General features: G+C 44.2%; 3 protein-coding genes across 4 annotated transcripts; 1 reads left to right on the top strand and 2 right to left on the bottom strand.

The window, feature by feature from the left end:
• Positions 1–8: 8 nt before the first annotated feature.
• TRIAP1 (TP53 regulated inhibitor of apoptosis 1) lies at positions 9–1,648 on the bottom strand. Its single transcript, XM_006745310.3, has 2 exons — positions 1,502–1,648; positions 9–505 (listed from the first exon to the last, which is right to left on the bottom strand). Exons 1-2 carry the CDS (start codon positions 1,646–1,648, stop codon positions 422–424), a joined length of 231 nt encoding a protein of 76 aa, XP_006745373.1. The 3' UTR covers positions 9–421.
• A 61-nt stretch (positions 1,649–1,709) lies between these two features.
• On the top strand, positions 1,710–23,200 carry GATC (glutamyl-tRNA amidotransferase subunit C). Of its 2 annotated transcripts, XM_081802069.1 has the most exons (6): positions 1,710–1,824; positions 1,919–2,091; positions 10,003–10,106; positions 11,677–16,302; positions 17,008–22,366; positions 22,404–23,200. In XM_081802069.1, exons 1-4 carry the CDS (start codon positions 1,744–1,746, stop codon positions 11,727–11,729), a joined length of 411 nt encoding a protein of 136 aa, XP_081658195.1. In that variant the 5' UTR covers positions 1,710–1,743; the 3' UTR covers positions 11,730–16,302; positions 17,008–22,366; positions 22,404–23,200. The 2 variants fall into 2 exon arrangements, with proteins under 2 accessions (XP_081658195.1, XP_006745374.1); XM_006745311.3 differs by having other exon boundaries at positions 11,677–22,366.
• SRSF9 (serine and arginine rich splicing factor 9) lies at positions 13,149–20,213 on the bottom strand. Its single transcript, XM_006745312.3, has 4 exons — positions 19,980–20,213; positions 17,243–17,403; positions 15,352–15,524; positions 13,149–13,634 (listed from the first exon to the last, which is right to left on the bottom strand). Exons 1-4 carry the CDS (start codon positions 20,165–20,167, stop codon positions 13,491–13,493), a joined length of 666 nt encoding a protein of 221 aa, XP_006745375.1. The 5' UTR covers positions 20,168–20,213; the 3' UTR covers positions 13,149–13,490.
• Positions 23,201–23,395: the final 195 nt, after the last annotated feature.

Below are 23,395 nucleotides of genomic sequence, written 5' to 3'. Positions count from 1 at the left end.
AAAGAGAGATCGTTACCAATTGTTTCCATGAATAATAACCCTAGTACAATGTACCTAATGTCCTTTGCAGCAAAACTCAAGAGGTCAGGCAACCCTGATCATCCTGACAAGTTTATCAGTATTTACATACAAAGGATATTTAAAGCTGATCCCAGACCAAGTATTGCAACCATAATCCCAAGAAGTCATTCAGTTTAAGTACATGGAGTTCCTGCAAGATGCCAGAGCAAGTGAGAAATCATCTCATAGCAAAGAGTGATGGTTCATCATCTTTTACAAGTGAGAGGAAATCAAGGAGGAAAGAAAACTCCTCCCTCCTAAACTCATCAAATCGATGGCTATTTTCACAGCCTTAATTGTCGAAATCCAGTGTCCTCAATTTCCTGATTGGAGGAGTCTATTTTCAAGGTGACTGTCAAGGTCAAGAAGAGCTTTCAGGCTTTTCTTTGCCATGGCCCATGAATTCCAGTCCTTCAATGGGAATCTCTTTCTCCTTTATTGCTTTCTGATGGAGAAGAAAACACATGACACAGGTCTATGTGAAGCTTAAGGACCAAACTTTGTAACTATGATAGTACAAAAGTAAATCAGATCAGACCAAGAGAACACCCAACCATGACTGGGTTGTACTTTTTTTACTGTACTGTACTTGACTACTATTTTTTTTCACCTGAGTACCATTACAGAGAAATTAAATGTAAGACCAGAGAGAGAGACTGGAAAGGAGTTGTGAGGAATTGTCAGTGTTTCAGATGTGGAATTTAAACAGTATCTCCACTCTGTTATGACAGACACAAATTCAAATCTGAGTTCCAGGACTTGGTGGCTATGTGACCTTGAGCAAGCCTCACTTTCCTATCTATAAATGGGATAAAGATAGCAATTTGGAATTACCCTGAGGATGTTTTAACTAATTGGGAGTGTTGTGTCCAGTGCGGTTCTTAAAATCCAAAGCAGTTTCACATTCATTGAACTAGAATGAAAATTTCCTAGCGGGTTGAGAGATACAGCAAGCCAAAGAAGGAATTATAACAACAACAACAAAATGAGACCCTCATGTCTAATACGCCAGAGAGACTAACACCCCTCTTCGCCCCCCAACAATAATAGTGGAATAGTGCACCACCGCAAAAATCAAGGAAACGATTCTGGTGAACTTGAACTAATCACTTCCTATTTGGGGAACGTTCCATGTATAAAATACAAACAACTATGCCCACTTTACGAGTTTAGGAGGAGCACCAAATGAACCAAAGGATGTTTCTGTGCTCGGTAAAATGTAAAGCATTGTAAAAATATTTAACTTTGTCATTCAGAGAGATACCGGGCAGCCTTGGTGGTGATGGTGGGGAAAGAGCTCCGGCCACTGTCCTCACTGAGGCTTTTCTTCACCCTCCCCATCCCAACCTCCGCGAAATACTACGCGTGTGGCGGGGACACCGCAGAGACAAGCAGGGGCGGGGGGTAGAGACGAAAGGGCTCTGGCCACCTAAGGGCTCACCTGAACACACTGCTGATAGCGCTTGAAGAGGTCGGTGCACGGGTCCCCGGAGCCGTCCCCCTTGAGGAACTTCTCGGCAAACCAGCGATTAAAGCACTGGTCGTACTCGCGCTTCATGTCGGTGCAGGCCTCCCCTACGCTATTCATGGCGGCGGCGGCAGTAGCGGCGCGCTCTGATGTCGTCACTCTTAAGTGCGTCGTCGGCTTTACGCGAGGACGCACTACGGCGGCTGAAGAGAGAAATGCGGGCGCGGGCGGTGAGGCTGGGCCTTCGGTCCTGGGTGGGCTGGCGCCGGGGCTTAACCTCCAAGGCGGATCCTCAGGTAAAGTCCGGGGGCGTCTAAGCGGGTGGTGAAGCAGGTCAGGAGGCGGAGCAGGCCCCACCCGTGACCCCTATTCTCCGCCTCATCCCCCCAGCGTAGTGGCAGTGTCACGGCCGAGGTGATCGAACACCTGGAGCGTCTAGCGCTTGTGGACTTCGGCAGCCAGGAGGCCGTGGCACGGTTGGAGAAAACCATCGCCTTTGCCGACCGGCTCCGCGCCGTGGACACGGACGGCGTGGAGCCCATGGAATCAGTATTGGAGGACAGGTAAACACTCGCGGCTGCGCACCCCCAAGCCTTGCCTGTGGCGCTTTCGCAGCCATTTGAGGTGGCGATGATTAGTGTGTCCTTTCACAGAAGGGAAAAGAGCTTTAGCGAGATGCAAGAACTTGCCCACGGTCACCCCGCGGGTAAGTGTTTTCATGCTTTCCTTTGTTCATTATGGATCCTGTCACTCCGTTTAAAGTCCCCTTGGCCTCCCAGTGTAACTAGGAACCGTGTCCGAACTGCTAATCATCGCCTCTGAGGCCCTGCTTCACAGAGTCCCTGCCTACCACTCGGGCATACTGCTCTTTTTACTCCAGCTACATTAGCTTTCTTACTGTTTCTCCAGCATGATAAATTGTTTCTTGTCTAGGATCTTTGCGTTTGCTATTCCCCTTTCCTCGGACAGCCTGTTTCCTTGGCAGGTCTTAGTTTATCTCCTCCAAGTATCTTCTCCCTTAACAGTCACCTACTCCTGATCTTGTTGGATTTTCTTCTATTTCTTGATTATCTTATTTCTGGTGATTTGTCTCTTGTTAATAGAATGTGAGCTCATGTTTGACTTGCCTACTTGTTGGATTCCTGTCTCAAAATATGGCCTGTACATATCTTCTGACCTAGTGGTTCCCTGTGGAAACATCTGTAAAAGTGCATCAAGATGTATGCACGAGTGTTCACGGTATCCAAACCTGTTTATAATACAAAACAACAACAACAAACTCGCTAACAAGGGGCACCTGGCTGGCTCAGTCCATAAAGCATGCTGTGCTCTCCAGGTCATGAGTTCCAGCCCCAGTTGGGGGTAGAGTTTACTTAAATTAAAAAAAATTTTTTTGAACCCCAAGAAACAAAAAACAGAAACAGTCTAAGTGTCCTTCATGGCTAAATACATCATCATACAATGGAATATTTGACAGTTGTTTAAAAATAATGAAACAACTGGGGCGCCTGGGTGGTTCAGTTGTTAGGCGTTTGCCTTCATCTCAGGTTGTGATCCCAGGGTCCTGGGATCAAGCCCCGCATCGGACTCCCTGCTCTGTGGGAAGCCTGTTCTCCCTCTCCCACTCCCCCTGCTTGTGTTCCCTCTCTCGCCGTGTCTGTCAAAAAAAAAAAACAAAAAAACTTAGGATACATTATATCCCCCCATTAAAATAAATAAATAAATGTAATGAAACAACTATGCTGATATGAAAAGATATATTTAATAAAAAAGGCAAAGTTCAGAACATTGTGTATGGGATTATCAATACTTTAATGTGTTACCTGTTTGACATATTCTGGTATATGCATTAAGTTTTGTTTTGTTCCCTCAGAGCATGCAAGAAACTGTAACAATAATGTTTTAAAAGAAAGTGGAAATGCAGACAGAGAGAAGTTCTAACTTTTCATCTTATACTGAGGGCCAAAACACAAATGCCTAAAGGAGCATAGTAGTAACACAAAAAGTGACGTAGTGTAGTGCAATAGGGAGGAGCAGGTCTTTGACAAAGCAGTTTGTGAATATTATACTAAAAGGATGTACAGCCTCTCCCCCCTTCTACCAATTCTTGCCAAATCTTAATACATTTTTAATTTTTTAAAGATTTTATTTGTCGGAGAGAGAGCGGGCACAAGCAGGGGAAGAGGCAGGCAGAGGGAGAAGCAGGCTCCCCGCTAAGCAGGGAGCCCAATGCGGGTCTCAATCCCAGGACCCTGGGATCATGACCTGAGCCGAAGGCAGATGATTAACCAACTGAGCCACCCAGGCGTCCCGAAATCTTAATACATTTTTTTTTAATTTATATATTTTTAAAGATTTTATTATTTGAGAGAGAGAGAGAAAGAGAGCACAAGAGGGGGGAGGGTCAGAGGGAGAAGCAGACTCCCTGCAGAGCAGGAAGCCCGATGCGGGACTTGATCCAGGGACTCCAGGATCATGACCTGAGCCGAAGGCAGTCGCCTAACCAACTGAGCCACCCAGGCGCCCCTCTTAATACATTTTTAAAGAAAATGCTCTTTTCTGAAAAGCAGACTTGTTTGCTGGTTAGGACTACAGTTTCTTGGGAAGGATGGGTATGTGGCTCTTAAAGACGGAGGCAGTCTACAACTCTGTCCTACCCTTTTCTTGATGGGGTTTTTTTAAAAAGATTTTTTAATTTGAGAGAGAGTGCAGTGCAGTGTGCAGGGGAAGGATCAGAGAGAGAGGGAGAGGATCTGAGAGAGGGAGACAAGCAGACTCCTCGCTGAGTGGGGAGCCCAATTCTCCGCTCGATCCCAGAACCTGAGATCGTGACCTGAGCTGAAACCAAGAGTCGAACATTCAGCTGAGTCACCCAGGTGCCCCCTTGATGGGATTAAAAAAAAAATACACTCTTAGGATGCCTGGGTGGCTCAGTCAGTTAGGTGTCCAACTTTTGACTTTGGCTCAGGTCTTGATCTCAGGGTTATGAGTTTGAGCCCCACATTGGGCTCCATGCTGGGCATGGAGCCTACTTAAAAAAAAAAAAAAACTTAAAAACAAAATATTCTTAATATAGATGGGAGCAAAAAAGATTAGCTGCCATTTGCACCAATTAGGAGAACCAGACCTATCTGTAACCATAACCTCTGTGTAAAGTGCTTGCTAGCCTCCCATTCTCACCTCCAGTCTTTGATTCCTTCACATCCTTTCTCTATTTTGTAATCTGATGCTCAAATCTACATAAGTCAGTGTTTCCCCAAAATTACATAGCACTTCGAAATAGAAATTTTTTTTAAAGTTTTTTTTTTTTTTTAAAGATTTTATTTATTTGACAGAGACACAGCGAGAGAGGGAACACAAGCAGGGGGAGTGGGAGAGGGAGAAGCAGGCTTCCCGCAGAGCAGGGAGCCCGATGTGGGGCTCGATCCCAGGACCCTGGGATCATGACCCGAGCTGAAGGCAGATGCTTAACGACTGAGCCACCCAGGCGCCCCTAAAAGATTTATTTATTATTCATTTGAGAGAGAGAGACAGCGAGAAAGGGAACACAAGCAGGGGGAGTGGGAGAGGGAGAAGCATACTCCCCACTGAGCAGGAGCCTGATGCGGGGCTCAATCCCAGGACCCTGGGATCATGACCTGAGCCGAAGACAGACACTTAATGACTGAGCCACCCAGGCACCCCCAAAATAGAAATTTGAGGTTATTCTCCTACCCAGGCTCTTCAGGTGGCTCTCCAGTGTTCTTTAGGATAAAGACAAAAGCTCTACCATAACCTACAAAGCATCATTTAACCTAGCCCCTGCCCACCTCCGGGATAGGGCTGTAACTTTCAATTCCTCGAGCTCTCCATTCTATTTCCTTCTTAGAATCCCCTACCTCATCCCAGCCACTACTCTTTTTTGCCTACTTTTTCTTTCTTCAGATTTCAACTGCCTCTTCCTCAGATTCTTCTCTAGCAAGTCAGGCTCCATTTCAGGACCTGTGGCTCTCTCATGGTATTCAATAGAGCTGTAATTTTACATGTGTTTATACATCTGAGTACTATTTATTTATATATTTATTTATTTTCCTAGGTAATCTGTACACCCAATGTAGGGCTTGAATTCATGACCCCGAGATCAAAAGTTGGATGCTCTACTGAGTGAGCCAGCCAGGCATCCCGTATCTGAGTAATATTTCCCTGTCCCTCTCCTACTGCTCATCCATGTTCCAGGGAGCATATCTGTTATTACTCATCATATGCTCAGTATCTAACACCTAGCACTCAGTAAATGTTTGTTGAATGTTCTTTAAAGATTTTATTTGAGAGAGAGAAGGGGGGGGGCAGAGCAAGAGGGAGCAAGAGTCTCAAGCAGACTCCGCACTGAACATAGAGCCCAATGGGGGCCTCGATCTCATGAGCCTGAGATTACGACCTGAGCTAAAGCCAATAGTCAGGCACTTAGCCAACTGCACTACCCAGGCACCCCACTGAATGTTCTTCATTAATATCTTTGGGAAAGGAGGGAATAGAAGCACAAAGAGGAGACAGAATTTCCCAGATCGTGTAGAGGGAAACTGTAAAGAAATGCAACTATTACTCAGGGAATAGTTTGTGAAAAAGATGAAGAGGGATTTGGATCTGGTAGCTGGAATAGTGACTTCATATTCATTGATCTGCAGTCTTGCCATAAACTTGGAAACCAGTTTAATTATTCCATTTTAGAGATGTAGCACTTGTAGGACTTTGTTTTTTGAACATATTGCCTCACTGAATCATGTTTGAAATGGAACCCAGTTAAGACAAGTGTTAAACCGTTTTAGCCCACACTAGGTGTAAAAGCGCTGACTGGCTATTAGAAAGCTCTTGGCACGGGGCGCCTGGGTGGCTCAGTCGTTGAGCATCTGCCTTCGGCTCAGGTCATGATCCCGGGGTCCTGGGATCGAGCCCCGCGTCGGGCTCCCTTCTCGGTGAGAAGCCTGCTTCTCCCTCTTCCATTCCCCCCTGCTTGTGTTCCCTCTCTCGCTGTCAAAATAAATAAAAATCTTTAAAAAAAAAAAAAAAAAAGAAAGAAAGCTCTTGGCACATTAATACCCTATCCTTTGGTTTTAGCTAAAAAGCATTTAGTGCCTTTATGTGTCAGGCGCTAAGATTTTATATGCATTGTCTGAATTATCACATACAACCCTGGGAGGTAGATACTAGTATCTCCTTTATAGATGAAGAAACTGAGGCACAGAAAGCTTATGTAACATGCCCCAGAGTTTCCCATGTGTAGTAAGAGAATCCAGAACTTGAAATTCAGAGCCTCAGTTCTCAAATATACTTCTAGATATGCCGTCCAAGGGACACCTGGTGGCTCAGTCAGTTAAGTGTCTGCCTTCAGCTCAGGTCATGATCCCAGGGTCCTGGGGTCTAGTTCCACATCGGGCTCCTTGCTCAGCAGGGAGCCTGCTTCTCCCTTTGCCTGCTTGTGTGCGCGTGCTCTCGCTCTCTCTGACAAATAAAAAATAAATTTTAGATATGCCGTCTAAAAGTCAACCCCTAGGGCGGCTGGGTGGCTCAGTTAAGTGTCTGCCTTAGGCTCAGGTCATGATCCCGGGGTCCTGGGATCGAGCCACCATCGGGCTCCTTGCTTGGCAGGGAACCCGCTTCTCCCTCTTTGTGCTGTCAGATAAATAAAATCTTTAAAAATAAATAAAAGTCAACCCCGAGAACCTTTATTTTCTCCCATCTCCAGAGACTGACTCAGATGATGACATCTCTGACTGCAGCCAAATACTTCTTCAGTGCTTAGGATGTCCCTCAGAATCTTATTTGAACCAAAAATTCTTAGCCAAATTGATTCTCATTCCAGTCTGCATCAAACTAGAAATTAATTAGGAAGGAGGGAAAAGGCTTGTAGATGGAAATAGAGTGGTGCCCAGAGAAATGACTCCTGGCAGCCTGACACCAGCAGCAGAGTGGTTCTATCTGGTCTAAGGGCCAATAAAGAACGGCGTTTCTCCGGTGCTGCCATAGTGCTTTCCATTAAATTGCTTTTTATTAGCATTTCCCACAGTTACTGGTTAAAGTGCTTTGTGAGCCTTTCTCAACCAGGATTTCATCTGAACCAGAACACATAAAGATTCAAATGATTTTTTTCAATGCTTCCCAGGATAGTATATAATTAATATTAGCCCGTATTTTATTATCTATCCCATAATTATATTAGTCCATAGTTGATTTATTTTATTTTTTAAGATTTTACTTATTTGAGAGAGAATGAGAGAGCACGAGAGGGGGTAGGTCAGAGGGAGAAGCAGACTCCTTGCCGAGCAGGGAGCCCGATGTGGGACTCGATCCAGGGACTCCAGGATCATGACCTGAGCCGAAGGCAGTCGCTTAACCAACTGAGCCACCCAGGCGCCCGTCCATAGTCGATTTATTATCAAAATGGGTGTCCTATAGTACTTGGGCTAAATTCTCTTGTAGAACCCTGAGAAAGAGGAAGTGAGATAGACATTTAGTCAGTCAGCAACTGATAGGCACCTGGTCCAGTTTGGAGTTTTATGCATGATTCTGAGGTCAAGAAAAGTTAAGCAACTTGCCACGTGAACCACTGATGTGCCACGCTCACAGAGACGCTGGGTTCAGTAGCCTATGATTATGAAAATAGGAAGGTGTGAGTTTCTTCTGCAAACAACTCCATCATAAACAGTATAACTAGGTGAAAATGTGTGGCATTTAAGGGAGTGAATTTTTTCTGGAAAACATTACTTACATAGGAAACCTGATTATCAAATGAGTGAATAAATCATCTGCTATTACATCTGTGGAGAAGCAGTAGCTTTTAACCACCTGTTGGTGGTAGTAGAGTCTCACTGCATCAAACTCTCCAAGCGCCAGGAACACTCCTCTGGTATGTAGGGGCTAGGCAGGTATTGTGTGCTTACGGCAGGTTAAGTGTGGAGGTATACTCTGAATGAGGAGAGGTGACTGAGGTGTGCCCAGGTGCACTAACTCTTTCTGAAAGGAGCAGGTGCTATTCAGCACCCACCTCTTACTGCAGTGAGAATGCAGGTCCTGAGAATTATCAGATCTTCTTTAACATTTACTCTTCCCAGCAGTTTTAGGAAGCATTCCACAAATAAGGAAACAGGTACATGGAGAGGGTAAGTAACTTGCACACGTGCCATGTGTGGTACTAAGATTTGAATTTATCTGTGACTCAGGAGCCCAAGCTCTTAGCCATTTCATTATACCACCCAACAGAAATACAAACTCCAGAAGGTCCAATGGTCACCTTTACAGAGGATTTTTATTTTGTTCTCCAAGTTCTCATAGGCCCCCATATGGTTTAAAAAGAAAAGAAAAAAAAGTGCAACCTTTACTTTTTTGGCAAGAAAGTTAAGGTCTGGGAAGATCCATACTTGTCCAAGGCCACAGAGTTAAGCGTGCCAGATCCTGGAATAGACTGCAGCTCTCTACAGTGCGTACCATGAGTGCTTTTGTATCTAGCCCTAGGGTGGGTGCCACAAAAGAAACAGAACAAGTCCTTTCCTAAAAGAATCTTATCATGACAACTTCACCCTCTGTAGCCTTTGCCTGGATGTTCATGTCACATCCTTGCCCTTTTGTCCCATTAGGTTTAGCCCTCAGTCTGTCTGGCTCAAAGCAGAAGAGCTTGGCTGCTCCCCTATCAGTGATTGAGCAGACTGCTTATTTTTCAGCCCAAGTATCTGGAAGCAGGCTCAGATATCTTGCCATGCACTTTTAAACCTTGAAACAGCAGTGAAGCCCCATAGATATGTTCAACCTCTGTTTGGTTTCACTAGTTTGTCATCTGGACATTTTAATGAAGCCACCAGGCCGAGAGAATAGTGGAATATTCTTCAGCTATGCAAGGGCAGGCACCTCCATGTCCCTGAAGGTGGCTGCTGTGAAAAAACAGCTCATGTTAGGGGCACAAGAACTGTGCCAATTCCAGTCCCGTCACTTGGGACCTACTGTCTAAGTCACTTATCCACTCTTGAGCAAGTTTCTTTCACCTGCCTGGAAGTCCATTTCCCATCCCACCAATCCATCAGTTTCTTGCTCATCCTTTAGCAGTGACATCACCTATTCTGAGTACCCGTTCCTCACCCAGGCTGGTTTAGGTGCCCCTTTCTACTCCCTTGGCAAGCTCTGCTTACCTATTAGACTTAAACACATCATACTGTAATTGCCTTACCTGTCTCCACCAAAAGCAACTTACCCATGGTAATCATGCAGAAATATCTGTTGAACATACCAGTCCTCAGGAGTAATTACCACTTACCTCATTGAGTGGTTGAGAATCTATAAACTGTAGATTGTTATTTGGTCGACTATTGACAATAGCTCCTCCATCTTTGAGTAGTGACCATAACTCAAGAATATGCTGCTCCATTTTCTCCCATTCTTGACCCTCTCCACCCATGCTATAGAAGCCTGTTCTCTGAGAAGGTAACCTTGAGCTTCTGGTTTTGTAGATGTCTATACTTGAGATCTGACAATGTGGTAGAAGGCAACTGTGCTGAAGTACTACTACAAAATGCCCATCGAGTTGTGGAGGAGTATTTTGTGGCCCCCCCAGGTATGTGTTCCCCAAAGTGGCTTATTAACAGATTGTCCCTCAGGTGAACTAAGAATATAGTAGGAGCTGTACAGTCCGAATTTGCTACATGAAAGTACTTTAAGAAGTATAAAGTGGGAATTACGTGAAGGTGGTCAAAAGGTACAAACTTCAGCATACAGCAGAATGACTGTAGTTAACAATATTGTATTCTGTATTTGAAAGTTGCTACGAGAGATCTTAAAAGTTCTTATCACAAGGAAAAAGTTGTAACTATGTGAGATGATGGATGTTAACTAATCCATTTTGCTATACATATATATATATCAAATCATTGGGTTGTACAACTTAAACTTAGACAATGTATCTCAATGATATCTCAATAAAAGTGGAATGAAAAACCCCACATATATTAACAGTGAAAAAAAAGTGTAGGTGGTGGCAGTAGACTGGAGGGGTCACATGCACCTCTAGGGGCCAGTCTGTAATAGGAATGTGCAAAACAGGACTGGGGCGGGGAGGTGTGTATATGGTGTCAAATCCGGAGCTCAAGCTCTGCCTGAAGGGGCAACTAACACTCACTGCTTCTCATTCAGTGCCAGGCAGTAATGTGAGCCCATTTTCCCCGAGAACCTGGACATCTGGCATTTTCATGTGTGTGTGGTATTTCCCAAATTTTAAGTATGGGAACTAATTCAAAGATTTAAAAAAAAAAATAAATACCATGTAAATAAAACATACCTGCAAGCCAGATGCATCCTCTGAGCCATCATTTTGCAACCTTGGTGTTGAGATTTGCATCTTTAAAATTTACTGTGACTATTTTAAATAAAAACTTAAAATAACTCTGGGCTAATACTAAAATCCAGAGTCTTGGGTGGGTTGAACTTTTTAATCTCCTCTGCAGACACCTGCTGCACCCTTCTGGATATTTGGGAATGGGACTAGCTTGAGCACTCAGGTAGCTGGTTTTCCAAGTACCAGCTTCAGGTTCCGATCATCTCAGAGAACCATTCTAACTAGCCTCACAGACAAACACCAGTCCCCCAGCCCCTTCAGGGGTTACCTCTATGACCAAGACCAGCCAATTAAAGGAAAGCTTTGCTTAAAGCAAGAATGGGAAAGAAAGCTTAGAAAATTGTGGACTCGACTCTAAATCATGCCTCTGATTCACTAAACCACCTCAAATTAACTGGGAAGAGAAAAAAGATTTTATGATCTCTCTCAGAATCTGATAGTTGTCACTATTTTAGCAAACATAGCCATTGATCACATATGCTATTTGTCAAAAAGAACTTTGTGTCAGACTTTGCTTCTTGAGACAAAGTGAATTCACAATCATTAGTCTTTCCTTCCACTCCTATATGCATAGAACTGGCTAAACTGTCTCTGCTCCTTATTGAAAAGTGTGCATTTATTAGGCTTCACTTACAAGTGTTACTCTTTCAGACACTCAGAAAAACAGGATAGTAGCTACACTTATTTGCATTGCTTATTTTTCATCACAAACCAAGTGATAAGTTAGCTCAGTAGAACCAGCTGGGAAGCAGACTCAGCTATAACATTCTTTTTTGTTACTGTTTTCAAACAGGTAATATCTCTTTGCCAAAGCAGGATGAACAAGAGCCTTTTTCACACAACTGAGTAGCTATTCTGGGAATGGGTACCCTGTGAACACGTGGAAGCCCAAAGATAGTATTTCGTTACTGTGAACAGTAATGTTCCAACTTTCTTCAGTCACCTGAAAAAAACTGATGGTTAAGTATTTTTTAATAACTCTCTGAAGACAAAATTGGGAAATAATCTAGCCAAAACAAGGCAGTGAGTTCCTACTGCTACTGGAAGAGGTATTGTTACTTTCCAGGTATTTATTCACAGACTGTTCAGTATTTAAGATGTCATCCTCCTTTATCTCCTCTAGAGACTATCTACCAAACTGCACTTAAGTGAATTTTTCTATTGATGTAACTATTAGACAGTGCATCTGATCACTATGTGACAACGGGTGTTGTACTTTTTAGTTGCTGTTTCTGTCAATCCAAGAAACCTTGTATCTTTACCAAATTCAGATTTGTTCCTGGGTACCCACTCTGTTTGTTCCCAGCAGAAGGCTAACTTTCTCCTAAAGTGTTAAGAGTATTCAAAGTAGACTCTACAGCTTGTGAGCTCCTAACCTACAATCATCCACCATCCCACAAAGTGATCACATGCAAAAAGGATGCTAGCCACAGCTACAGTTTTTCTGAAAAGAACCTATGTCAGAAATAGCCCTGGGATAGCTAACAGTACTGTACACTAAAAATTTGCCAAGAGGGTAGATTTTGTATTAAATGTTCTTACCACAAATAAATCTTAAAGGAGTAGGGAAGCAACTTTGGGAGGTGATGGATATGTTTATAGCCTTGATGGTGGTGATTCTTTCATGGATACACACTTAACCCCAAACTCACAGAGTTGTATAGATTAAGTACAACTTTTTACATGTCAATCATACTTCAATAAAGTGGCTTTTTTTAAAAAGCCCAGGCCTGGAAAAAAAGTAACTTCCCCACCCCCACCATGGTTACTGAATTGAGTAGAATCCAAGATAGTGGAGTTTTTTGGTTTTGTGTTTTAAGAAAGTTCAGATACCAAGGATAAATGAAACAGATTTACGGAAAGAAGTGATAGAACCAAAATTTAAAGAGATTCCCCCCCCCCTCAAACTGCCACATTTGGTTTTAAAATCTTCCAATGATCTTTATGCTGCTGCCAACTTTAAAAAGTCTTGTTTTATTCTTTCCATTTCTTTGCCCTATCTTAAATGCTCCCTTCTTCTTTAAGGCAGCTTTATTTATAAGCTTGGCCTTGAATTATAAGATAATCCTGAAGCAACTCTTGGGATTGAAATTCTCAAACCACCAACATAGCAACTATCTTTGTCCCCAAATAGTTATCCACTTCTGCTCCTTACCAACTGGGTATAAGCTGCTGCTACTACAACTCAATTACTTTTTTCTTTTTAATCAGTGTGCCTGTTTGGTGAAATCTATTAACTTAATCAAGGACAACCACACATATCAATTACTAAACGTTTAAAATATATTTCTAAACAGAATGGGCCGACTCAGTCACAGTAACTGCTGATCTCCATAGTAGAGCAACCCACAAAGACACAGCACTGATTTTTTTCCCATAATCAGGGGTGAAAAATATACAACTTATTTCTGAACCAAAACCACAATTTCTGCAGTTTAAAATGCTTCACTGCCAATATGGCCCTGGTAGAAATTATGTATTTTATTTCCTTAAAAAAAAATTAAAAAAATTTCCTAAGACACTAAATCATCAATCTGGAATGTAGATTCTGAGCACAAAGCAGCTCAGTTCACCTAAAAAATAAAGAAAAATTTCCCATCACCTGTCTCAGTAGGGCCTGAAAGGAGAGAAGTAGTGTGGGGAACCCCTGCTTTGGTATGGAGAGTCACGGCCCCTTGACCCAGACCGAGACCGTGAGTAGCCATAGCTGGTGCTTCTCTCTGGATAAACTCGGATGTAGGAAGTTTCACCCTGCAATTCAAACATAAAGAGTACAGGAAAAAATAAGACCCAGAAGAATACAGCACACTAATACCTAACATGGCTACCTAACAATAATAATTAAGTACTGAGCACTTACTGTTTTTCTGGCATGATGTTATCTCATTAAACCCTCACAATAATGCTATGAGGTAGATATGCTTACCAGCTCATTTCAAGAATGAGGAAAACAATGTTCTTATCTGTTCCAGTGTGACACAAATAATAAATGGCAACTTCACATGTGGTAAATGCTCAAATACTAGCCACTACTGTTAACATACCTGAATTACTGCCACTGACCCCTGAATCTAAGAACTAGAAAGGATCTCAGAGGTCATAAAATTCAATCCTCTGCCACTTCATATATGCATCTTTGGATAAATACCTATGGAAGAAGCTAACCTGTATTCAACACTTCTCAGGTGTCAGGATCTGGGTTAGATACTCAGTTATCTTCGTAAGTTAGCTTTTTGGCAAGTCTTACAAGACAGTGCTATTATTGTTCCTATTCTGCATATCAAGGAATCAAGGTTCAGAGCATAGCTCAGCTAAAAAATTATTAAATGGCAGAGGAGTCATGTCCAGGCTGGCCTGTGCCCTTTGCCCTCAGCCAACACTCTCAGAGGATCTAAAAATGCTAGGATGGGGGCGCCTGGGTGGCTCAGTTGGTTAGGCGACTGCCTTCGGCTCGGGTCATGATCCTGGAGTCCCAGGATCGAGTCCCGCATCGGGCTCCCTGCTCGGTGGGGAGTCTGCTTCTCCCTCTGACCCTCCTCCCTCTCGTGCTCTCTGCCTCTCATTCTCTCTGTCTCAAATAAATAAATAAAATCTTTAAGAAAAAAAAAAAAAATGCTAGGATGAAAGAAGTCGGACACAGAAGTCCCTAGGTGAAGTCAGTAATTAGATTTATCCTTACTGAGGCCCTGCTTTGCAGTATAACTGACGACCAGATCCTGTTTTGTTTCTGCTCCAAATTCAGTCTGAGCAAAAGCACTGTTAAGCTGTGTACTTTCCAAGTCATACAATTAGGGAACTATATGAATCCTTAGAGAAATAAATGGACCCCAGACATAGCTAAACCCCATAGTAAGTCAAGACAAGATAACCAGAAAAAGCAATGTCCAGTTGGGTCTGCTGTCTTATCTCAGTGATATCAAAGGGACAGTCAGCATGTGAATCAAATTGAGAGATCTAAAGCAGCGGCTGCCTTCGTGAAAGGAAAGACATCAAGAACTAAGTCCTGAGGATAAGGTGATTGTAAGAAAATGCATTACTCTGGGAAAGGAAAAATGAAGTGATAACTTGGCACAACAGCAGTACCTTAGGAGAGCTGAGATGATGAGGTTGGCTTGCAGAGCCCAGACTAGACCCAGAGGAGAGACAACCATAATAATTAGGTTCACAGAAGTACATAACAGATTAAGCCAGTTGTGAAAGGGATGGTATCACAGAATAGCTCACCACATTATGACAGACTGCACCAGTATTCTCTCCAGGTTAAAAACACTATGACTACAGACTCCTCTCTGTCATGACCCTGAAGGGTTTGGGCATGATGAATTCCTTGGCTTCATCTACTTAAGATAGATCTTTAATGGTACTGTGAGGTCATAAAATGGCAAACACATGGCCTGTTCCTACTTCTGCTAGGTCAGCTTCAGGTGGAGTGGCTTAGGTGCAAGCTCAAAAGAAGGTGGGAACTCACCTCATGAGAGCGGAATTTGGTGTCATCCAGTTTACGCAGGGCGTATTCCATGTCTTCTTTTCTGAGATATTCAACCATCCCCATTCCATCCTTCTGCACATCTGCATAACAGACATCCCCAGCTTCTCGCATGTGATCCTTCAGGTCCTGCCAGCTGCCTGATGGCGGAAGTCCTAGGCATGGACAACATAAAAGGCCATATCCTTCAGCCATGTTAACCGACCTGTTAAGAGCCAGCAATACCTAGGTTCCCTTTTTCATCAATCATTACTTTACAATCCTGAGGATCCCCAAATCACAAATCGTAAGGGGCATAAAACCAGCGAAGAGTACTAAAGTATGTGTGGTAAATCACCATAAGAAGCTGGTCCTAGGCTAATCTTCCAGAGACCAAGCTCTTCCAACAGAGCAAGAAGTCCACCCCATTACAGATTTAATATCTCTGAGAATTCATAGCCTTTCTTTAGCCTTCGTATTTAATATCAAGCTCCCAAGACTTTGAGTTCTAATTTTCTCCATTATGAAATTTATCAGTACCAATTATCTCTTGCTTGACTGGGTTCTCAGGACATGGGAATTTTGTTTTTTTTTTAAAGATTTTATTTATTTATTTATTTGAGAGAAAGAGAGAGAGAGAAACAGCATGAGAGGGGAGAGGGTCAGAGGGAGAAGCAGGCTCCGCGCTGAGCCGGGAGCCCGATGTGGGACTCAATCCCAGGACTCCGGGATCATTACTTGAGCCGAAGGCAGTTGCTTAACCAACTGAGCCACCCAGGCGCCCGTGGACATGGGAATTTTGAAACTATCCAATGAAAGTAACCAAGGCGTAGCCGAAGGTGACAACACAACAAAAATCTAAAGTTTGTTTTCTTGTAGGTGTCAATGACTAACAAACTAAACAAAGTACCTTTCAAAAGATCACCAACATTCTTCAATACAGTGGGGGAAAAGGTAAGACTCAGACGCTACAACTAGTCGGGAATTATACAACCCTACCTGATGTCATGAAAGGGAAATGTGCTCCTGCTCTCAAAGGCTGTGTTTACCGCTCACAGCTCAGGATTGCAGCCATTTCCTAATAGTTTTCTAAGCAGGATTTCAGAGCAGCATGGAGAGAAAAAAAGATATGTATGACATCCTGAAGGAGGGAATAGAGTTCTGGGGTTAAAAAATTACAAAGGGACACAAGATAGGCAGATACTGAGAGGATCACTCCGAAGTACCATGGGGGTCTGCTGTAACTGTGTGACATTCACATCTAAGAAAGTGCCAGGTTTCTCAATACATTTCACTCCACCATGGTCCTAAAATGCCCCTGCAATGTGCAGAAGGCCCCAGGTCTTTACCACTGTTTTAGTATTTTGAAAAGATGCATAAACGTCTGAGCTTGGCATTTCATCACTTGTCAACACTAGACATTTCATTCTGTATTCTGCAGTACAACCCCTAAAACTCCAAGTTTTTTGTTTTCTTTTTTATATAATTCCAAAGCCACCACCAAAATCTGGCCTTTTCCAGCATCCAAGGCTAGGCAGTAGTTCAAATCTGGTTCCTTGAATGTCTACCAAGTCTGATACCAAGTACATTACAAAAGAAAACATCTCTATAGAATTCTAGCTCACAGGGTTTTGCCCTCATCTTCCCTCTCAACACTAGAAAACTTTATAAGAAGCAAGTTGATGTTCTACCAAGGCTACACTACCACTGCAGTTTCATTTGCAAGATACCTGCCTCAGTGGCAAGACGGCAGGTCTTCCGACTGCACAGGCTATTGAAAAGAAAGCCCCACATGTCCCATGCACTGAAGAGTAACAACTAACGTTTCTTGGAGGCCAGACTGTGTGCTAAGTATTTTACATGCATCATCTCATTCAGTTTTAAAGGAACATACCTGAAACAAGAACTCGGAAATCAGATCTTCTTGTAGGAGGACCATTCCTCCCACCACGGGGCCACCCACCCCGACCGCCATAAGTCCTGGGGAACTCCACACGAAGCCGACACTGGCCATAATCATAACCATTCCTTCCATAAATTGCATCTTCAGCATCTCTGCAAAGAAAGGTTTGGAGTTAGTGCTGCTCAGGAGGCTGACTTCCCAGTGAGGGACCTGAGGAACAAGTATAAAAGGGAAACCTGGAGTCAGAAAAATAAAAGTCTTGATACACTACTGGTTTTGTGTGAAGACCTTTCATGATATTAAAATTAAACTTTACAACTGTCACACACACGGTTTTCTAGGTATGGAATGATAATAAAGGGGTAAATAGATGACTTATAAGAGGACTAATTTAGAAAAAAAAAAAAGCTGACAGAGGATATGATTTCACCAGTATATTTATTTCTCTAACCCCGTGAGCAGTTTCTCAAAATGCCCAGCACACACTAGTCCTTTAATATTCTTCAACAAGGCCTAGTACCATTAAGTCTCTAGAAAGAAAAATTCATTTAAAAAGAAATCAGGGGCGCCTGGGTGGCTCAGTCATTAAGTGTCCGCCTTCAGCTCAGGTCATGATCCCAGGGTCCTGGGATCGAGCCCCACATCAGGCTCCCTGTTTGGCGGGGAGCATGCTTTTCACTCTCCCGCTTCCCCTGCTTGTGTTCCCTTTCTTGCTGTGTCTGTCAAATAAATGAATAAAATCTTCAAAAAAACAAAAAATTAACTCTTCAAAAGAAAAAAAAAAAGAAATCAGGCTCAAAAGACAGATGCTTTGTGTTTTGTGAGAAATTCGCAACTCTAGTGTACCTTTTCATCACGGTTTGGAAAACTTAAGTTGTGAAGACCACTCTCTGGGTACAGTTCTGCCAAAAGAGGAAATATTCCATGAAGTTACTTTCAGTCTTCCCTAGGGCTCTAGGAGAACCAAGGTGGTTCTCCAGTATTGGATTGGAGAAAGAATGGCCTCAGAGCTTAGATGGACAAGCAGAGCCAAAGATGTACTAATGAAGGCATCATTCAGTTGTCACAGGCACATAATTGCTTATCAAGATTCTAGTCACAAGGTTAAAAGCAATGAGGGCCACGACCAGTGCAACCCTGGCTATATTTACAATGAAGTGAAGGAGAGGCAGAACTGCTAGGGTTGAAGTGCAGATTTTGAATACTGATTGACAAGTTCAAACCCTTTTTCTGCTACTGACTAGAAGCCATCTTTGGATAAATGCTTATATAATTTTCACATCTCTTAAATGTGAGTAATATGTCTACCTCACAGGGTTATTGTAAGGATTAAATATGATACTATGTGTGCAGTGCTTTGCTAGAAACTTGGCATCTAGTGATATTAAAAGACAGCTTTTCTATTACGGAAGAAAGGAGGGAAGAGATGACAATGTAGCATATCATACACTGTTTGTGTTTTAAAGAGCAGCATAGGGGGTTCAAATCCTACCTTGATCCCTTACTAGCATTCTCTTTTATCAGCAACTTTAAATCCTCAGTTTCTTCATTTGTAAAATGTGGCTAACGCTACCTCTTTTGTAGGTTGTTGAAAATACTGAAGTGGTACTTGACATGTGGTGAATGTTCAAAAAACACACTGGAAGTGTTACAGAAGGTTACAGTGCAACCTTCTCCAGTTTAGGTGTGAAAATACCTACTTCCGTTTTTGAGGGAAATGGCAAGGCGCTAAGAATGAGCTTTGTCAGTCATCAAAGCCTCAAGGTGCTTCCTACCTCCCTGTCCTCAGATGCCCTCCTTGGCCTATACCACCACACCAGGTAGGCAAGACACCCTATGGACAGTCCTTGTAGTGAAGCCTGCGGGGCGCAAACTAGGTAAAGCATTCCCTGGGTCACTGCTAGAAAAGAGAGTGTGCTCTTATTTACCCCAAGTGCAGTGACCAGTCCATGCGGCGGCTTCTAAGAACCATCAACCGCAGTTTTGAAAGTTCCCAGGCCTTTTCTGGCTGCAAGGTCGACAAAGTTTGCAAAATCACAAAGAGCCCTTTGAGCCAGTTTAGGGATCGAGAGCTTCCAAATGCTTGGGGCCCTAAGCATCTAGCGGTGCCTCCCTCGTTAGAGGAGTGGCGTGAAATCAGAGACCCCCTCAGACCGTTTTAGAAGTTTTTCCATATCCCTGGTGCTTTTATAAGGACGAGGTCGTGGCCTTGCAGGGCGGGGCGCGCGCGGATAGAGATCTGTTCCATCACAGAGACCCCTTTACGACCTCCAAAGGCGACCACAGCCCCGCAGTGTGTTCCCCCCTAACGGCGAGTTCTGGCTGGGGGGAGGGGTGGGCAGGGAGGGGCGAATGGCCACTTCTGCTCCTCACCGAGTCCTCTCCCGGATGGTTCCGGGCCGCTTCCCCTGAAGGGTGCCTCTCCAGCCGTGAGGGAGAGGATGATCGTATGGACCATCCCCGAGACCGGTCTGGGCGGGCTGGAGCCCTCCAAACGCCCAGCTTTTGTGTTTTTAAGTAAAGTAAAAAAAAAAAAGAAATAATCCTAGAGGAAGTGACGACGGAGCAAGGAACGGCCGGAGCCTGCGGTGAGAGGAGGCCTCATCCTCCACCCGGGGGCGCCGTGAGGGGTCTGCGCGGAGGGGGGGAGGGGAGGCCCCGGAGGGGAGAGGGAGGAGGGAAGGCCGGGACCCGCGGCCTCAGGCGGGCGGGCGGAGCGGGGCCTCACCGGGGGTCCTCGAAGCGCACGAAGGCGAAGGGCACGAGGCCGTGCCGGTTCTTGAGCTCGATCTCGCGGATGCGGCCGTACTTGTAGAACAGGTCCTCCAGGTCCTTCTCGCGCACGTCGGTCGGAAGGTTCCCCACGTAGATACGCCCGTCTCCCTCGCCGCCGCGTTCGTCCGCCCAGCCCGACATCCGCACCGCCCGACGCCGCGGGCCCGCCGCAGCCCACGTCGCCGCCGCCGCCTCAGCCGGGGTCCCCCCGCAGCGTCCCCGCGGGCTCCGAGGCGCTCAGCCGCACTGCATTGTGGGAACGGCGGAGCGGAAGTGAAGGGGTCGGAGGAAGCAAAAGGAATCGTCTTAAAGGGGACGCGGCTGCGATGACTGCGCGTGCGTGCCGGCCGGCGCCCCCTGTAGGTGCGTGCGGGCCCGGGGGCAAAGAGAGGGAGAGCTTGGAGTCGGGAGAATTGGGTTCGATTTCCAGAATTCTCTGAAGGCAGTTCCCTCGCCGGCTTCATGGACAAGTGGCCGGGACATGGAAAAGTGACTCGGGCCTCCTGGGCCTCTAGTTTTCTGCCTTCGTAGCGCTGTCTACCTCACAGGCTTTTGTGAGCACTCCCTGAGGTGACGCGGGTAGTGGCCAGTGTGGGCCCCGCGGGCTGTAACTCTGCGTGCGGGGCGCGGGAGGGAGGGAGCCAGGCCTGAAGGAGTCCCGGATGGTGGGCTGGGTGGGGCTGTCGCGGCCCTCAGACTCAGGTCAGTAGCCCTCTGGGCGACCCTGCCCCCATTTTACAATCGCTTAGAACTGAGGGTCTAAGGTGGACTAAAGCTGGGCGTGAGGGGCCTGAGATGGCCTCCAGAACTTGGGCTTGGCATTCAGGGGAGACTAGGAGGAAGTAAAAGAGTCTCAGCTATCTCAGCTGTCGCTATAGAGTGCCTCCCACTATTTGTGCTTTTAATCCTCACCAAAGATGATGGGATTCCGATATTACAGGTGAGAAAACTGAGGTCTTATAGTGGGGTCAGGGTTAGAACCTGAAGCCGTGCCCCCACCCTGTGGGCCGAGCCTCTCAGGAGCTCAGGGAGACTGCCATCTTGGCACTGCTTCACATTTACCTCCCACAGTTCAGGGCACTGAACCTGGGGACGTTACAAAAATAGACATCTAAAAAGAGCTTGTATATTAAAAATGAAACCTCTGGGGAAAAAAAAAAAGAAATCTCTGTGGATTGATGCGTGGGCAGATACGCAAAAGCAAATACAGCGGAATGTCACGTGTAGAATCTAGACGGTGCGTTCAGTATGTTCAGTGTACCATTCTTTCAGCCTTTTTGTATATCTGAAAATGTTTATAATAAATGTTGGGGGGCAGGTCTGAAACTTGTGAAAAACAAACTCTAGGGGCGCCTGGCTGGCTCAGTCATGGATGACTCTTAGATCTCCGGGTTGTGAGCTTGGACCCCACGTTGGGTGCAGCGATTACTAAAACAAATAAACTTTAAATAAACAAACAAGCAAGAACTCCATTAATGCTAGCAATAGCAAGAGAATAAAACTAAACATTTAATCTGAAGGTACAGTAGTTGCTTTGTAGTTATACCACCTCTGAGGCCTTTTTTTTTTTTTTTTAAGTAGGCTCAAGCCCAGCGTGGAGTCCAAGGTGGGGCTTGAACTCAGGACCCTGGGATCAAGACCTGAGCTGAGATCAAGTCTCAAGCTCAACAGACTAAGCCACCCAGGCGCCCCCACCTCTGAGCCTTTTAAAATTAAAAAATATATAGAAATAAAAAAATTAGGCATCCTCCGGGCGCCTGGGTGGCTCAGTTGTTAAGCATCTGCCTTAGGCTCAGGTCATGATCCCAGGGTCCTGGGAGCGAGCCCCCCTTGTCCTGCTTCTCCCTGTCCAGCAGGGAGCCTGCTTCTCCCTGTCCTGCTCACCTCTGCTTGTGTTCTCCCTCTCGCTCTCTGTCTCAGATAAATAAAACCTTTAAAAAAAAAAAAAAGGCACCCATGCATAACTACTGAGTGTATAACCTTTTTGGAAGGTAGATTGATGTTATACATCAGGTCCTGATAATATACATACAGCTCTTGGTCCAGTAATTTCACTTGTAGGATTTTATCAGGAAATAGGAAATCCTTACAATAAATTATGTATGTTCATTGCATTCTGTGCAATTAAAAATTTGAACCCCTAATAATAAGGGAGTGGTTCAACATAATAATTTTGAATGTTACATAGTTATAAAATGATATTTTGAAGGATATTAAGGTCATGGTAATTTAGTTATAATTAAAATGAATTTAAAATGTTGTTTAAGGACCACCTGCATGGCTTCAGTCAATTGAGTGGCTGACTCTATCTTGGCTCAGGTCTTGATCTCACAGTTGTGAGTCTGAGCCTGCATTGGGCTCTGCGCTGGGTATGGAGCCTACTTAAAAAAAAAAAATGTTGTTTAATAAATACATTAGACACATGTAAGTATATGTTCTCAAGGAATCCATTAAATTGGTTGATGCCAGTTGTGTCCAAAGAATGCAGTTGTGGGAACTTTCACTTTAGACCTCATACATCTCTGTAAAGTTAAAAATAGTTACTGCAAGTATCTTTCATTTTTATATTCTGAAAAAAAACAAAAAGGGAAACAAAATTTAAGCAGTACTATCCAGTTCTGTTCAAGGGAATACACACACACACACACACACACACACTCACTGGAGGTTCCTTAAAAAAAAAATATATATATATATACACACACACACACATACATATATACATATTCATTGCTTGTAACGAGAAAGCATAGAAGAAAATAACTTTCCAAATGTTTGTGGAGATATCTCTTGTTGGAAATGATTTCTATATTTTTATTTATGCTGTTCTGTATTTATCAAATTGTCTGTAATTAGCATGTACTACTTTTATAATTGGAATAAAGCACAATAAATTATTTCTAAAATAAAACAGAACCATCTGTTGTATTCTGGATTATGTAAAGTTTCTATTTGTTCTTTGCTAGCCTTCAGAAGTCAAGCAGGAAAGAGCCTTGGCCAAATATGATCTTGAGTCAAAGTACAAAACCTTATAGGAGCTTACACATCCTAAAGGCATCCAGAAGTCCAGATGCCTCCCCATTTGGGGGGTGTGTTTAGGTGTGTTGATAGCACTATCTGACTCCTACCACTTCTACATAATTGTTGCCTGGAAAGACCCTCCCTCCCCCCCCCCCCCCAAAAAATGCTGGTTGGAGACAATTTGGTTATCTCCTAGGGAGAGAAGTGAACTAAGTAGCCTACTAGGACTCAACGTGGAAGATTGCTTATAAATAGTAATGATTCAGCTTATATTGTGCAGTCTCGCAGCATGCAATCACCAGAGGGGTTCATGTCTAGCTTAGAAAATGTTGTGCCCTGATGTGGAGA

Source organism: Leptonychotes weddellii, chromosome 13 (assembly GCF_054177405.1).
Source record: "Leptonychotes weddellii isolate Sample4059 chromosome 13, ASM5417740v2, whole genome shotgun sequence".
NCBI lineage: Eukaryota > Metazoa > Chordata > Mammalia > Carnivora > Phocidae > Leptonychotes > Leptonychotes weddellii.
Note: the sequence above shows the minus strand (reverse complement) of the source record. Positions and strands in the feature narration are given on the sequence as shown.

Coding starts and splice junctions, on each gene's coding strand:
- GATC (XM_081802069.1), top strand. CDS start 1,744: ATGCGGGCGCGGGCGGTGAGGCTGGGCCTTCGGTCCTGGGTGGGCTGG. Junction 1,825..1,918: donor CCTCCAAGGCGGATCCTCAG/GTAAAGTCCGGG, acceptor TCATCCCCCCAG/CGTAGTGGCAGTGTCACGGC. Junction 10,107..11,676: donor GTATTTTGTGGCCCCCCCAG/GTATGTGTTCCC, acceptor GTTTTCAAACAG/GTAATATCTCTTTGCCAAAG.
- TRIAP1 (XM_006745310.3), bottom strand. CDS start 1,648: ATGAATAGCGTAGGGGAGGCCTGCACCGACATGAAGCGCGAGTACGAC. Junction 506..1,501: donor GCTATCAGCAGTGTGTTCAG/GTGAGCCCTTAG, acceptor CTTCTCCATCAG/AAAGCAATAAAGGAGAAAGA.
- SRSF9 (XM_006745312.3), bottom strand. CDS start 20,167: ATGTCGGGCTGGGCGGACGAACGCGGCGGCGAGGGAGACGGGCGTATC. Junction 17,404..19,979: donor GTGCGCTTCGAGGACCCCCG/GTGAGGCCCCGC, acceptor CTTTCTTTGCAG/AGATGCTGAAGATGCAATTT. Junction 15,525..17,242: donor TTTCCGAGTTCTTGTTTCAG/GTATGTTCCTTT, acceptor GTCCATGCCTAG/GACTTCCGCCATCAGGCAGC.